Source organism: Carassius gibelio, chromosome B21 (genome assembly GCF_023724105.1).
Source record: "Carassius gibelio isolate Cgi1373 ecotype wild population from Czech Republic chromosome B21, carGib1.2-hapl.c, whole genome shotgun sequence".
NCBI classification, from domain to species: Eukaryota; Metazoa; Chordata; class Actinopteri; order Cypriniformes; family Cyprinidae; genus Carassius; species Carassius gibelio.
In genome coordinates, this window is record NC_068416.1 from 28,848,488 (window position 1) to 28,865,204 (window position 16,717).

The following is a 16,717-nucleotide window of genomic DNA, read 5'->3' on the forward strand; positions in this document are numbered from 1 at the left end:
CTGTCTGTCACACTTCATCACATGATCATGGTCTCTATAATGTTCTCATTCTGGTATTAGGTAAGAATCAGACGTGTGTACTCAGTATGCTTTACTGTGACAACATATAGACAGTTCTTACACAGACAGTCATCCCTCGCGGGCTTAGTGCTAACATAAGACGGCACGAGTACCACTGTGCGTCAATGTCGTAAAACATCACTGTCGTTAACATACTGCATATCCTAAACACTACATCACTCTCTATTTTTTTTACCAATTACATCCACTACATTGAATATATGTGACTGACTCACTTATCATCTGAAACAACAGCATTACATGTCATACGTAGCCCGGCAGTATAAAGTGTAGACATATAATTCAAACCTGTGCTAGAACAAACACATTCTGGTAACCTATCAAGTGTGCTTGGAATGAATAGCATCAAAGTGCAAAAGTACTTCATAATCACTGAAACACATTCTTATGAATCGTGCAAATGGTTTTGAGAAAAGAAAAAAAGAAGAAAAGAAAAAAAGTCATTCAGGAACCTTTAGATTAACCTGTTTAACAGAACAGTCCTTCAGAAACATTTAGACTAATCTATTTCCTGGATTCAGTGTAAACATTTTTTACATTCCTTGGTCGAAGTTTTCAGATACTTCGGAGCGTGTTTGCGACTCGGTTGATTCAGATCGGCACTTCGGAGCATGTTCGCGACTCGGTTGATTCAGATCGGCACTTCGGAGCATGTTCGCGACTCGGTTGATTCAGATCGGCACTTCGGAGCCTGTTCGCGACTCGGTTGATTCAGATCGGCACTTCGGAGCATGTTCGCGACTCGGTTGATTCAGATCGGCACTTCGGAGCCTGTTCGCGACTCGGTTGATTCAGATCGGCACTTAGGAGCCTGTTCGCGACTCGGTTGATTCAGATCGGCACTTCGGAGCCTGTTCGCGACTCGGTTGATTCAGATCGGCACTTCGGAGCTTGTTCGCGACTCTGTTGATCCAGATCGGCACTTCGGAGCCTGTTCGCGACTCGGTTGATTCAGATCGGCACTTCGGAGCGTGTTCGCGACTCGGTTGATTCAGATCGGGACTTCGGAGCTTGTTCGCGACTCGGTTGATTCAGATCGGCACTTGGGAGCGTGTTCGCGACTCGGTTGATTCAGATCGGGACTTCGGAGCGTTTTCGCGACTCGGTTGATTCAGATCGGGACTTCGGAGCTTGTTCGCGACTCGGTTGATTCAGATCGGGACTTCGGAGCCTGTTTGTGATTTTTTTTAATTCAGATCTAGACATCAGAGCAGGATGTGTTTGTCAAACAGTTAATTTGTGATAAATGAATATTTGACCTGAGGCTTTTTTTTAACCTGTCTATGTGATTTTTAATTGATTTCAATGACTTTTGGAAGTCAATACTTCTTGTACCTCAGTTGCATGTGTTGTGTTTTATGAATTGTGGATGGATTGATCAACTGAGAAATGAAGTTGAAATTATCATGAAGTCTTAAAGTTGATGATGAAAAGAAAAGGTAATATTTCATATAAAATTATATCTAAATATGAACTAACTTGCGCAATACAGTAAATATTCTTACTCTACCCTAAATCAGTGAAAAAATGTTTGGCTCAGTTTACAGAAAAGTGTACGTCACACATCATTTCATTATGATGCAACATTGTTTCCTCCTCAGATGAGTATTTAACATCTTTATTATTGTGGGGATTAGTTTGTAAGTGCTACACACACACACATACACACAAACACACACACACTGGTCAGAGTTTGGGATCAGAATGATTTTTAATGTTTTTTTTTTTATACATTTTTTATAGGAGTTTACTCATCAAAACTGCATTTATTTGATCAAAGATACAGGGAAAAAAAGTTAAATATTATTATGAAGTAAAAAAATGTTTTTTTCTATTTTAATATACATTAAAATCTATTTTATTTCTGTGATTTTCAGCATCATTACTCCAGTTTTCAGTGTCACATGATCTTCAGAAATCATTCTAATGTGATGATTTATTATCAGAGTTGTGCTGCTGAAACTGTGATACTTCTTTTAGGATTCTTTGATGAATGAAAAGTTAAAAAGAAGAGCATTTATTTAAAATAGAAGTATTTTCTAACAATAAACACTAGAGTTCAAAAGTTTAGGGTCTGTAAAATTTATTCTTTCTTTCTAAAAAAAAAACTAAACTCTTTTAGGGTGTATTGTTGATTGTTTTGATTCAGATCGGGAATTCGGAGCATGTTCTAGACTGTTGATTCAGATTTATCAACTGAGAATAAAGTTGAACAGAAATTATCATGAACTCTTAAAGATGATGATGAAAAGAAAAGATAATATTGCATATAAAATAATATCCTCCTATATAAATTATATTCCTCCTCAGATGAGTATTTAACATGTTTATTATTGTGGGGATTAGTGTGTATCTACTTATTATCTACTTATTTGTATTTGTATATTGTGTATTTTTTATTCTTTTATTATGTGTTTTATGTTCTGTCGCTGTCATTCTGTTGTACTGCGGAGCTTCTGTCACGAAAAAAAATTCCTCGTATGTGTAAACATACCTGGCAATAAAGCTCATTCTGATTCTGATTCTGATTCTGTAAGTGCCACACACACACACACACACACACACACACACTGGTCAGAGCTTGGGATCAGAATGATTTATTATAGGGGGGTTTTATCACAGAAATAAATGATATTTTACATGAAATTGAAAATAAAAACCATTATTTTATATATTTTATTTTGATAAGTTTGAATTATTACTGATTTTTGACTGTAGCATCACAATCAATAGCCGCGTGTCGACAGCAGGTGGCGCTGTTGATCTATAATCCCTGCAGAGACACTGAATCATACAACCTTTTTTGTTTCAAACAGTTCATTGAACAATAATAAATGAAGTAACTGAAGCTGACAATGAAGTAAATGTAAAATAATTAGCACAGATGATTAATTTAGCGCTGTAAACGCGCGTGTGAGGGGCGGAGACGCGCCGCGGAGCGTCAGACGCGCGTGAGGCCCAAACACAGCAGAACAGTAGAAAACGTCACTCCTCTTATTATTTCTCTTTTACTATAGCGATTTATTTTTAGATACATGATCTGAGTCTTTCATAGAGTTGTTTTATAAACGCAGTAACTTTGAAATCAGCTCTGAAAGTTCCTGTAAGTGTTTAAAAACTAATTATGATTTAAAACGTGTTGAATGAATTTGGTAAGAACGGTATTCAATGTTGTTTTTACATAGAGGTTATTAAAATAGTCTGAAATATAGTTTTTTTTTTTTTTTTACAGTGTAAAGGTGATCTTATGGTGCATTGCTCGTTAAAAGGATGTTAATATAATATAGAGGAAGATCAATCTTAATTATTTTAACCATATTAAAATGCATTTATTTTTTACATTCCTTGGTCGAAGTTTTCAGATACTTCGGAGCCTGTTGGCGACTCAATTGATTCTGATCGGCACTTTGGAGCATGTTCGCGACTCGCTTGACTCAGATCGGCACTTCGGAGCATGTTCGCGACTCGGTTGATTCAGATCGGCACTTCGGAGCCTGTTCGCGACTCGGTTGATTCAGATCGGCACATCGGAGCTTGTTCGCGACTCGGTTGATTCAGATCGGGACTACGGAGCCTGTTCGCGACTCAATTGATTCTGATCGGCACTTTGGAGCATGTTCGCGACTCGCTTGACTCAGATCGGCACTTCGGAGCGTGTTCGCGACTCGGTTGATTCAGATCGGCACTTCGGAGCTTGTTCGCGACTTGGTTGATTCAGATCGGCACTTCGGAGCATGTTCGCGACTCGGTTGATTCAGATCGGCACTTCGGAGCCTGTTTGCGACTCGGTTGATTAAGATCGGCACTTCGGAGCGTGTTCGCGACTTCATTGATTCAGATCGGGACTTTGGAGCCTGTTCGCAACTCGGTTGATTAAGATCGGGACTTCTGAGCCTGTTCGCAAGTCGGTTGATTCAGATCGAGACTCCGGAGCCTGTTTTTTTTTTTTTTTTATCCAGATCTGCACATTAGAGCAGGAAGTGTTTGTCAAACAGTTAATTCGTGATAAATGAATATTTGGACTTTGGAGGCTTTTTTTTTTTCCTGTCGATTATATTTTTAAATGATTTCAATGACTTATATATATATATATATTAATATTTTGTACTTCTTTTATCGTGGAAATGTAATTTGGTGTTTGTTATGTATGCATTTGTTGTGATTTGGCTGCTACCTTCAAATGAATCGGGAGTTCAAAGAGGGTTCACAAATTATTTGAGTCAGTTTTGGGATCGCGAATCATTTGAATAAGTTTGGGAGTTCTGAGCGGGATCGCAAATAATTTGAATCAGTTCGGGAGTTATGAGCGGCTTCGCGGATCATTTGAATCAGTTCGAGAGTTCTGAGCGGGTTCGTGAATCATTTGAGTCAGTGCGGGAGTTCGTAGCGGGATCGCGAATCATTTGAATCAGTTCGGGAGTTCGTAGCGGGTTCGCGAATCATTTGAGTCAGTTTGGGAGTTCAAAGTGGGTTCGCAAATCATTTGAGTCAGTTTGGGGGTCGCGAATAATTTGAATCAGTTCGGGAGTATATTCAAGTATATTCAAAAACTAAACAAATCATGCCTAAAAAGTGCACACATCTAGGCAGGGATTTACGCACCTCCCAAAATTCGGAAATAGCATTTACCCACCTCCAAAGTGCGTTTATCCACCTATAAATTGAGTTTATCCACCTCTAAATAGCCTACAGTTTCTATGACATTTTTAAATTAAGCTTATGTCATGTAGTTATTGTTCATTATTAGTTTCATAGGTTGTTTGTTGTTAAAGATGAAGTCTTTCACATTGCGCTGCAACTTGTCAGTGTTGACCAATGCTTGCGGTGTTGCCAGTAGTAGTGGGAAGTTCAGATCATTTTACTGACTCGGATCTTTGAGTCTCGTTCAGCAAAATGAACTAATCTTTTCTCTTCCCGTCTCTATGGGACTGACAGGAAGAATAAAATACTCGGACCTCACCTGTCGATTCAGAACCCTTATGCATGTGCATTCAACACAAAATGAACGAATCACTCTCTATGCCAACTCGGTATCATGTTTGACAATTCCTGAGTCATATTAAAGATTCGTTCAAAATGAACGACATGCAACAGACTGCATCAAAATTCAAAAATGGATATCCGGCAATTAATAATAATAATAATAATTATAATAATAACGTTAGTTATTTTGAATAGAAATCATCACTCATACAGCAGCCATTCATCTCATCTCCGGTTTATTTGTGTTTGTATACATACAATATCCACGATCCGCCAGGGCTATAGTCCAATGGTACGCACATTTGAAGAGATAATAATTTTATGACATGTTTGTAAAATATTTCGTTATACAGAATAACATTCCTATTTATTTTACACTGATTTATGCGATCTGAAGAGCTCAAACAGCTAACAGATCTAGGGATTACTCTCTTATTGATTCGGGTCAGCTATGACATCAGTGCGACATCATTAGTTTGTAAAGCTGTCAATCATCTCACGTGAACCACGTGACCAAAAGGATGTCCTTCTGCGATGAAGCTGTCTGTGTCATTGCAGTCTGTGTCATTGATAAAATATATGAAAGACAAAAGTAAAAAAAAAAAATATATATTTGATTCCAGCTTGTTAAATGTGACTATGTTCTAGTGTCTTCTCTCCTCTGTGACAGTCAACTGAACTTTGAGTTGTGGACAAAACGAGGCATTTGAGGACCATTCCTGGGCATTTCGGGGAAACACTGATCCACATTTTTCTGACATAATATAGACCAAACAACTAACCGATTAACTGAGAAAATATTAAACATATTAATCGACTATGAAAATAATCCAAAATCCCTAATCATTGCGTACAAGTGCATTGCATTGGAACCCCTGGATATAAGCCTCCCTCTCTATTCCTCTTTAAAAAAAAATTCTCTCTGTTTTGTCATTTAGTCATTTAGACAACTTTATAGATTTCAACCTTATTATTCCTTCTTGAGTCTCTTTAACAAGAACTTAGATTAATGTATGAACTGAAAAAAAAAGTGAAAGTGAAGTGACATTCAGCCAAGTATGGTGACCCATACTCAGAATTTGTGCTCTGCATTTAACCCATCCGAAGTGCACACACACAGAGCAGTGAACACACACACACACACACTGTGAACACACACTCAGAGCAGTGGGCAGCCATTTTTATGCTGCGGCGCCCGGGGAGCAGTTGGGGATTCGATGCCTTGCTCAAGGGCACCTAAGTCGTGGTATTGAAGGTGGAGAGAGCACTGTACATGCACTCCCCCCACCCACAATTCCTGCCGGCCCGGGACTCGAACTCACAACCTTTCGATTGGGAATCTGACTCTCTAACCATTAGGCCACGACTTCCAAGATCTTCTCTGAATAGTGATTGTGTGACCTATATGAGGGAACAACCAGTGATACCCTTGGTAGTAATATCAAATGATAGCCTATAGCGATGTCATCAGGATACACATACACCAGTAGGCAGTGGCCCACCTTACCGTGACCATGATGTGGTCACCCAGAATTTATAGTTTACCCACCTCTTTTTTTACCACTACACCTCTGCTTCTAGGCTAATGTAAAGTTACATGATGAAGTCATACTAGTGCGCATGTGCATTTTGAGTGCGTTCTTTCAGTGCATTATTCGGTGTATTCAAATGCATTCATGAATGCATGTGAATGAGCACAAAATTCAAGATATGGGGGTTAGAAAATGTATACCGTAATTCCTCAAATAAAAACCGGGAGTCAAATAAACGCTGGGCCTCTTATTGTGGTCGGGGCGCGGGCAACACAGACAAATAAAGGCCGGTCTTAAATAAAGGCCGGGGGGAAATTTGTGCAGCAGAGCCAGATAACGAATGTACACGCCCACTGCTGGAGCGTTTCTTATCCTCCAGTCAAGAACCGGTTGCATGGGTTTTCGGATCACCAGTACACTGAACCCGAGAAGTTTTTCTGTCGGACACGTCCGATTCAAGAACCGAGGAGCTGATGATACTGCGCATGCGTGATTCAGCGTGAAGCAGACTGACACAGAGCGCGTCTGAACCAAACTTATTCTTTTGGTGATTGATTCTGAACTGATGCTGAGCTAATTTTATGATCTCTGTCCACTGGAACGCAATCACTTTTAATTTAAAACGGGTTATTTAAAACAATTACTTATAAAACAGATGGAGCTGGAAATAAAGGCCTGCCTCTAATGAAAGCCTGCTTCAAATAAACACCTGTTACCTTCTGCAGTTCAGGTAAATAAAGGCCCCAGCTTTTATTTGAGGAATTACGGTATATTTATATCATTTTATGTAGTTAATCAATATCACACGAAGAGTGCCATTTCAGTTTTTCTCCAAAAATCAGCATGATTAAAATGTGATATTAAGTTACTACAAACAATAATTTAATTACAAATACAAAATGTTGCAGAATAATGTAATATATGAATGAATAATAGCCTAAACCACCTTTGTGCCAAAAGAGTTCTTTCTTGTCATTATAGAACCTTTTTAGCATATAAGGTTCTTTGGAGTTGAATAAAAAACCCTATGGTTCTATATAGAACCCCAATGAACCCTTTTTTCTAAGAGTGTGTTGTCATTACATTCACCTTGGAGATTGAAAATGTTTCTTTTTTGAGACCCCAGGAGCCCAAATTCAGACCCAGAGCAATAAAACCCACAGAAGAGATGGTAGTTCAAAGGAGGAATCTTTATATCACCAAACTGCAGGGAGAGGAAGAGTAGATATAAGTCATGATCTGCAAGATTAACCACAATCTGATGTGATCCGACCACCTCAGACAAAACGAGTGTTGAGCTGCTGCAAGAGCTTTTGAATCACAGCAGCTGTGGTCAGAGTTGTTAACAACATACTTTTTGTACCTTAATTCCAGTAAATGTTATGAAATTAGAGAACTAAGCCAATGGCAGTTCGGAGCGTGAATCATTTTAATCAGTTCGAGAGTTCGTAGCGGGATCGCGAATCATTTGAATCAGTTCAAGAGTTCGAAGAGGCGAATTATTTGAATCAGTTCGAGAGTTCGGAGCGGCGAATCATTTGAGTCAGTTCGGGAGTTCGTAGTAGGTTCGCGAATCATCTGAGTCAGTTCGAGAATTCGGAGCGGCTTCGCGGATCATTTGAATCTGTTCGAGCGATCGGAGCGCCGAATCATTTGAGTCTGTTCGGGAGTTCATAGCGGGATCGCGAATCATAGCTGTTTATGGATAGGCATTTTTAACTAATTTAGTAGCTGGTTCTAATTGCGTTTTTCACGCGTGTTTAGGTGTGATATGTGAACTCCTATTTTTTGTTTTAATGATGTGCCTTTTGACAGTATCAAGTATATTCAAAAACTAAACAAATCGTGCCTACAAAGTGCACGCATATAGGCTAATGTAAAGTTACATGATGAAGTCATACTAGTGCGTGTGTGCATTTTGAGTGCGTTCTTTCACTGCATTATTCGGTGTATTCAAATGCATTTATGAATGCATGTGAATGATCACAAAATTCAAGATATGGAGGATGAAAAATGTATATATTTATATCATTTTATGTAGTTAATCAATATCACACGAAGAGTGCCATTTCAGTTTTTCTCCAAAAATCAGTTGCTACCAACAATAATTTAATTACAAATACAAAATGTTGCAGAATAATGTAATATATGAATGAATAATAGCCTAAAGCACCTTTGTGCCAAAAGAGTTCTTTCCTGTCATTATAGAACCTTTTAGCATTAAAGGTTCTTTCTCCTTGACAGAATAAGCGAAAGAGCCTTTGCTTTACTGTGAAAGTGGATGTGTGAGTAGAGAGTTTGACCATGAAAACTGAACTACAAATGAAAGTGAAGATGAAGTTTGTTCATGTTTTCATCAGTTGTGTGAAGCTGCAGGTCAACAGATATGATGCGCTGATAAATGTCTGTACTTGTTCAGTTTAAGCTCTGGAATAGTCAGTGTCTGATCCTGGGGAAAACATTCATTCATCACAGATGATGATCAGAAGATGCTGGTGTCATCACATCAGTGTTGGTATTTTTGATATTCCGACATCAGTCAATGAATTCATCTCGCAGGCTGTTTAATCTGCAAGAGTTATCAACTGGGGTTTTGTTTCATTACTCCATACAGCTGTCATCTTCATTAAAAGTAGTAAGATAAACTTATCTTTCCAGTGATGATGCCCTGTGCTCTCATATAGCAGTCTCTGATCTTAAAATGAGCTGAGAATTAATAAAATGCGACATATTACAAATTATATGCAACATGCTATATATTATAAGTATTGCAGCGCTCAATAATAGTTGACAAATGTTTGCACATTGTAAATGTTGCAAATGTTTTTGTTGTTGTTGTTTAATATCATACTTTTTAGAATATTGAAAGGATAAATACATAAATATTTAAAATATTTTGCGGTAGGCTACTTTAAAATTCCACTAAAAGTGTAATCATAATCTGTTCTTCCACAAAGTAGGCCTAAAATATACTTTAATTAAGAGTAACATAAAACATCACTAAAAGTAAGTTTTTAGGAATACATTTTAAGTATGCATGTGTTTAGCATATTTCTTGGAAGTATAACTAAGACTAGAAAATATGTAGCGCTCCAAACAGAAAAAAGTTCTTGTACTGCAGGTGCGTGGAGCAAATGGCATAGGAATAAAGGAGAGGAGTGGCTGGACGCACACTGATCCACTCAAGACTGGAAGTCTACAAAAAAAAATATTTTTCAAATTGCATCGTGCAAAAAAGTGCAAAGTGCATGTGTGTTAAAAACAGAATGGCCACCAGCAAACGTTTCAGCGCATTGCTACTTTCAGTGCTCATTTAGCAAACAGCATTCACCCTTTTTAAGCAGGTCAGCAATTAAGGACAATCAGCTGAATGCAGTTATCTCAAAATCTCAATTGTCTCAAGTAGAATTACAAACAAGTATACACATATTTCAAATGAACAACTTCCAATGATAATACAGCATTACAGACACACAAAAAGAAAGAATATGTTTTACAAAAAAAACTAAAAAAATCAAGTTCTTCATTCATACCCTCAGGAAATAAAGATTTAAGTTCAAAGATCCAAAAAGCCTTCCTTTGCAATAATTTTCTATCTCTATCTCTACCTCTCCTGTGAGGTAAAATCCTCTCGATGCCCAGGAACTTCATGTCCGACAGAGAGTGGTTAGCAGACTTAACATGATGAAAAATTTAAGATCTATCATCCTCTCTCCTAATGGCACTTGTGTGTTCTTCTTGTGCGTAAAGCACGTGTAGTTTTGCCAACATATAGTTGTGGACATGGACAAATGATAATGTAAACAACATATGTACTCTTACAGGTAATCAGTCTAATCTTATATGTTTTTAGTGTACGAGGATGTGTAAATGATTTACATTTGGCATACTCAGTACAAGAAGAGCAATTTAAAACATTACCCTGGGCATCGACAAGAGTAGTTGGAGAGGAGATGTGGGTGTCAGCATGGACAAGCTTGTCCCTCAAATTAGAGCTCCTGGAAGAAACAAAAAGTGGTTGTTCACTAAATACATTTGATAATTAAGGATCACTTTGAATAATGTGCCAATGATTCTTGATAATGGTTTTGATATCATTACTCAGTGGATTAAATGTGGATTTAAAAATGCATGAAAAATTCTTATTTCCTTTTTTCATAGTCAAATTTCTCTCCTCCTGTTTTTGTAGAATGGAAACCTTCTCAAGTGTAGTATGAAGCCACTGGTTGGGATAGCCTCGTGATTTAAAGTCCATGTACAAGCTCTGGGCTTTCAAATACGGCTGTAAGGTAAACCTCGTTTTTAGATTGGATGAGCACTTTTAGCATGAAGGAGACTGTTCTTGGCAGTATCTTTTCTATAGAGAGAAGAGACTATTTTATTATCCACAATTGATATAGAAGGGAAGGGAAGTGACTAAAGGTCTCAAAACAAAATCAACAAAATTTGAAAGAGGTTCAGTAAGACTATTGTTTCCTGCTACTATAGGTCGCCCCGGTGGATTGACCAAACTCTTATGTACCTTAGGTAAGATGTAAAAACAGGTCTAGTCGGAGAACAATTCAGCAAATATTGCTTCTCTTTATCAGAAATGAATTGATGAGCATGTGCTTCCTGAACAAATGTCTCAACCTCACCTTGAAACCGAGTCGTAGGATGTAATTCAGGTTGTACCTCACTAATTCACAAGGAACAGAAGGGTTTTGAAATTTTAATTGAACAATAATGTATATTTATCCTTAAAATTATGCCTATAATATTTTCCTCACACACCATAAGTTTTTATACGTGTAAAATATAGCTGATTTTATAATCTCTGAATGGTGTTATATCTCATATCTCTTGCTAGGGGATTGTTATTTGAGTCTCTCTCTCGCTCTCTCTCTCACACACACACACACACACACACTCACACACACACACACACACACACACACACACACACACACAATGAAACTTTGAAGATCAAGTGAAGTGAAGTGAAGTGAAGTGAAGTGACATTCAGCCAAGTATGGTGACCCATACTCAGAATTTGTGCTCTGCATTTAACCCATCCGAAATGCACACACACAGAGCAGTGAACACAAACACACACTGTGAGCACACACCCGGAGCAGTGGGCAGCCATTTATGCTGCGGCGCCCGGGGAGCAGTTGGGGGTTCGATGCCTTGCTCAAGGGCACCTAAGTCGTGGTATTGAAGGGTGGAGAGAGAGCTGTTCATGCACTCCCCCCACCCACAATTCCGTCCGGCCCGAGACTAGAACTCACAACCTTTCGATTGGGAGTCCAACCCTCTAACCATTAGGCCACGACTTCCCTCAGTGACTTCCCAAGTGACTATTAATAAAATAGTTTCAGGAAAGTTACCCACTTCCTCTGCTGCCCTGTCTCTTCAACATATTTTCTAACATAAATGCATTCAAATATTACAAGAAAAACCCAAATGTGGCCTGAACAAAAGCAAAATTTAATTCAAAGTTCAAGATAAGTAATAGATTCATTTTACACTGAAGACATTAGCTGTTCATTTACAAATTTTTAAAGTTTAGTTTTAAATGTATATTCAGTATATCAATCAAACTTTTCCTAAAAAAAAACATGTATTTTTATATTATAGTACAGTATAATATTTAAAGTAATATAATATGAAAGGGATCCTCACAAAATAAGTCATAAGGTCATTCTTCTGGAACTGGAATTGTAAAGTTATGAATGTGTTAATATTTGACAACTAGATGATTCCATACAATTAATTTATTTCTTATTACCATGCAAACATGAAATAGTTTTCTGGAGTTTTCTTTTCTTTTTAATTTGCCATCATTTACATTTATCATTTTCCTTTAAATCGCCATCATTGATGTTGTAGTGTTCAGTGTTGTTTGACACAGCAAAGACATCTGAAGAACTTCCTATACTGCTGCCTGACCTGGACAAGAACGAGACGAGAGGAGCTGAGTGACTTCATGAGATCAGGTTAACCTCTGAAGATTTTTTAAAATTATTATTATTATCATTTATGGCTTTAGAAACACAAGACTTTTGAAGTAGTTTTAAAAGCTTGGAAATCAAAACCATTGTGAAACATCAAATTTTGTAAATGTCTGACCTCATTATTGAGGACACAGTAGATGAGGAAGATGAAGGTTCCCTGCTGGGAATTCAAGATCAGGAAGAGGATCTCCAGCACCTTACTGTCTTTTGTGAAGAAACCCAGAATCCAGGAGCAACCAAGAACAACAAACTGAGCCAGAGTTTTAAACACTATAATCCTGCAAAGAAACATGTCAAGAGGGACAGTTAATGTTTATTTACTGACTACTGTATATATATGGTTCCCTATAGAACAATTAAACAGAAATGTTACTTGGTTTGTTTCATCTGTGAAACGTCAGCATTAAGATTTATGAGAGTTGACCTCATAGTGATGATGATCTTGATGAAGAGAATTGTGTTTAACTGCAAAGTAATTCATTAAATGGTTAATCACATTTTGAATGGTCTCTCCCATTGCGTTGAACGTTTAAGGGGTAAACTATTGTGGTCTCTGAATACTGAAGCCTGACTTGTTCCTGTTCATGTAGCTGCATGAACATATGAGTCTCTCCTTGTTTCACTTGCGTATCACCTTCTTTAAGGAGGACGGTTTGTTTGCTTTGGATGTTGCTCTAAAGGGCTGTCAGTAGTTGATGCTATAATAATTCAGCATATGCTGGCTAGGTATTTTTTGAAGCATGGCTGCGGGTCAAGAGCTGGTTTAGGCTGGTTCTTAGCTGGTCATGTGCTGGTCCTGAGCAAATAGCTCCTGTTCAGGACCAGCTCATGACCAGCTAAGGACCAGCTCAAACCAGCAGCCATGATTCAAAACATACCTAACCAGTATATGCTGGATTTTTTAACATGTCTATCAGAATGAGGGCCCTTTCCACCAGAGGAGTGACCTCCTCCTTGGCTTGGTCCGGCTGAATTTCTCTTGGTGACATTTGTGCAGCTACCGGCTGGTCTCTGCTGTCTACCTTCACCAGATTTTATTATTTGGATTTTCGTGTTCATCAGGCATGTCTGCATAATTAACCTTAATCCACTTTAAAAATGTAGAAGGTCTTATTATATTAGATCTTAGCCTGTTGGCTTGCGTCTCATAATTGGCCTTTAGCAGCCCTCAGAGTGGCTTCGTTCTGCACTTGCTTATAGCACGGGGCTATTGGGTTTGTTCCCCATAATCATTCAACACAACAGGGGAGACCGTTCAAAAGGGAATGCTCCCGTTACTAATGTAACCTCAATTCTTAGTAAGATGCAGTCAAGTCAAGTCAAGTCAAGTCATGCCATCCTTATTTATATAGTATTTTCAATAATACAGACTGTGTCAAAGCAGCTTTACAGTATTAAATAGGAAAATAGTGTGTCAATAATGCAGAAGGAAAATAGTAATCACTCAATTGTCAAAGGCAGTTCATCATTGAATTCAGTGATGTCATCGTCCAGCTCAGTTTAGTTGAAATAGTGTCTGTGCAATCAAGTCGACAAACAGATGTGCTATAAGGCTGCATGCAAGATGTTGACTATCTCTATTAGTCAAAAGATTCTGATGAAATGGCACAGCTGACTTTTATAGCATTTTTTGATTGTGCAGATACACAAACATGAACCAATCAGGCTTTAGTATTCACTGGAGTTTACCCTGTAAGCCTTCAATGCAATGCCTTATCTTAGAGAACCGAGTTTATTTTAGTAAGCAGATCATTTTCCTTTTAATATAAATAAAAGAGAAATATGACAAGTGTTTACCACTAGTATGACACAAACAGGACCCAGAAAACTCCAGATAAAGCCTTTATCCATTTTAATCCAGCAGCTGTTTAGAGAGAAAAATAATAAAATAACTGAATTAATTTGTCAGAGATACTATTTCAGGTGCTGACTGGTGAAAATTGCAGATTTAATATTGTGCAAGATGCTGATACAGCCTACCCTATTGGTGTGATTTGAAGCATGGCTGCTGGTTTGAGCTAGTTCTTAGCTAGTCACATGACCAGCATCCATGCTTCAAAACATACCGTCAAATTAACTTAAAAATGACAACAACAACTCACTGTTCACTGCCATAGCCTTCTGGAACCACACCGACAGACACACACACCACAACCAGAGCGAATACATATCCAATCACACACAGGAATCCACTGCTAAGCACCTCCCTATCTTTGGAGCTGATCTGTGATAGGTTCTTCACACAGATGAAGAGCAGCACAGCTTCAATGAACATCCACACAAAGCCGGAGAGAAAGAGGAAGTGCAGAAGACCCGAGATCATGGCACACAACACCTAGAGACCAGGAGAGATGGTTATGATGATTTTCAGTGAAGCTGTGCTGAGCTGTAGGGCTCGCAGAACCTGATTTTACCAAATGCGACATGTTCCTGGATCAACAACTTTGCTGACCCTGAAACAACATTGTGATTAACCAATCCCATTTGAAAAAACAGTTTATAGTTTCAGTGTTTGGTGCTTGTACATCAGTGTCATTCATCTATCATTTCCTTTGATTTTAGGGATTACTCACTGGTAAGGTTAGGTTTAAGTGTATAGATATGGTCAAGACTACATTTTTGGATTAAAATGTTGTCCCAGGGTCAACAAAACATGTGGACGTGCGTAGTGCTACTTCATCGGTCAGTGTGATTGTTCCAAGCAAGACATGTTCCTGGATAAGCATCTTTTGTTGATCATGGATCAACATTACTTTCCAAAAAAAAGGGTTAATTCAATCCCTAACCCTACCCATCTGATTAACAAGGGTGTAGAAGCACCTGACCCTGATCACATCCCTAAAACAGATGTTTCCTGAAATGTTGCCCCTCAGTTCTGACTGGTTGATAGGAATGTTGATCCAGGAACATGTTGTACTTGGTGAAATCAGGCATCATTCTCACCTGCTGAGGCCGTATAAGGCTCAAGAACCTCTGTGTGAGCAGGAACAGAAGGTGAGCCAGCAGAAGACTGATGCAGATGTTGATTCGAGCCACATTATTTACTCCAGAACTCCACTGACAAAGGGCAAAGGTCAACAGAGCCAAACTGAAGAACACCAGCCCCACGATCACACACACCAAATTCAACAGATCCAACCGTGAGTCACTCTGAGAAAACATGTCAGAATAATGAGTGCCAAATCAGTGCACTTCTACAGTGCTCACTAGAAATGTTCTTGTACCTCTGCTGGGCGGCTGGTTTGCATGATGAGAGCAAATGTTGACAGGTGAACACAGGAACACACAGTGTAGCTGCTGTTGGTCTTTAAAACAGAACAACCATCTACGATCCACTCGCTGATATTCCAGTACACACAGGACAGAGAACCGCTGGGATCAGAGTCCTGCAAAAACAATCATGAACATTAATGTTATTTATTATTATATGACAGTTTTTCTCAGCTATTTAGAGATTTTTTTTTTCAAAACTTTGCACACAAACTCAACAAACTGCAAACACAAAATGCAAAATGCCTCACATCTCTTGCAAAATGAAGCACTGCATTCAAAATATTAAAAACACATCTCAAAGCAAACATTTGAAATCAACTTTGCCTTAATATTAATTGCTGTTAGTTTTTTGTGTGTTACAGTACATTGTGTGTTGTGTATTGTAAAGAGTCAAAGGCAGAGAATGTGGGCTTCTGCTGTTTGAATGTCAGCTTTCAGAAATCATGTGGCAAGTACAGATTTTGTATGTGAGAAGTAAAAAAAAAGAAATATCATCATATTAAAACACTGAATATTAGAAGTGCTCAGGTGTTCGTCAGCGCTCAGGTTGGACAGAAACACATTCGAGTCTCTCACTCTGATGTGTTTGAGAGTGAAGTTGACTGGTTTGGTGAGCTCAGTGTTGGTGGTTTTGGGAAGAGTAGCTGAGATCACAGTGGACATCATGGTTTTAACCGTGTCAGATGATGTGTTGAAGAAGTCTGGCTTCAGTAGATTCTCCATTGTGTTGTAGCTCATGAAAGCCACCGCAGCTGATCCTGTGAAACAGAAACAGAAGCGTACATGCAATACTACATAAAAACAGTAAAATAAAGGTGGTTTAGTGGTGATGATACGACACATCTCTATCAT

General features: G+C 38.4%; 1 protein-coding gene across 1 annotated transcript; it reads right to left on the reverse strand.

Annotated features, from left to right (window-relative positions):
• Positions 1 to 14,502: 14,502 nt before the first annotated feature.
• LOC127985900 (adhesion G protein-coupled receptor E3-like) lies at positions 14,503 to 16,717 on the reverse strand. The gene is made up of 5 exons (XM_052588102.1): positions 16,702 to 16,717; positions 16,442 to 16,623; positions 15,817 to 15,978; positions 15,536 to 15,742; positions 14,503 to 14,927 (listed from the first exon to the last, which is right to left on the reverse strand). The coding sequence occupies exons 1-5, from the start codon at positions 16,715 to 16,717 to the stop codon at positions 14,691 to 14,693; spliced, it is 804 nt and encodes a 267-aa protein (XP_052444062.1). The 3' UTR covers positions 14,503 to 14,690.

Bases quoted from the DNA above. Each gene is read 5' to 3' on its own strand.
- LOC127985900 (XM_052588102.1), bottom strand. The intron at 15,979-16,441 runs GTGAGAGACTCG...TTGTTTTTGCAG, and splicing joins TCACTCTCAAACACATCAGA to GACTCTGATCCCAGCGGTTC. The intron at 15,743-15,816 runs GTACAAGAACAT...ATGTTTTCTCAG, and splicing joins AAACCAGCCGCCCAGCAGAG to AGTGACTCACGGTTGGATCT.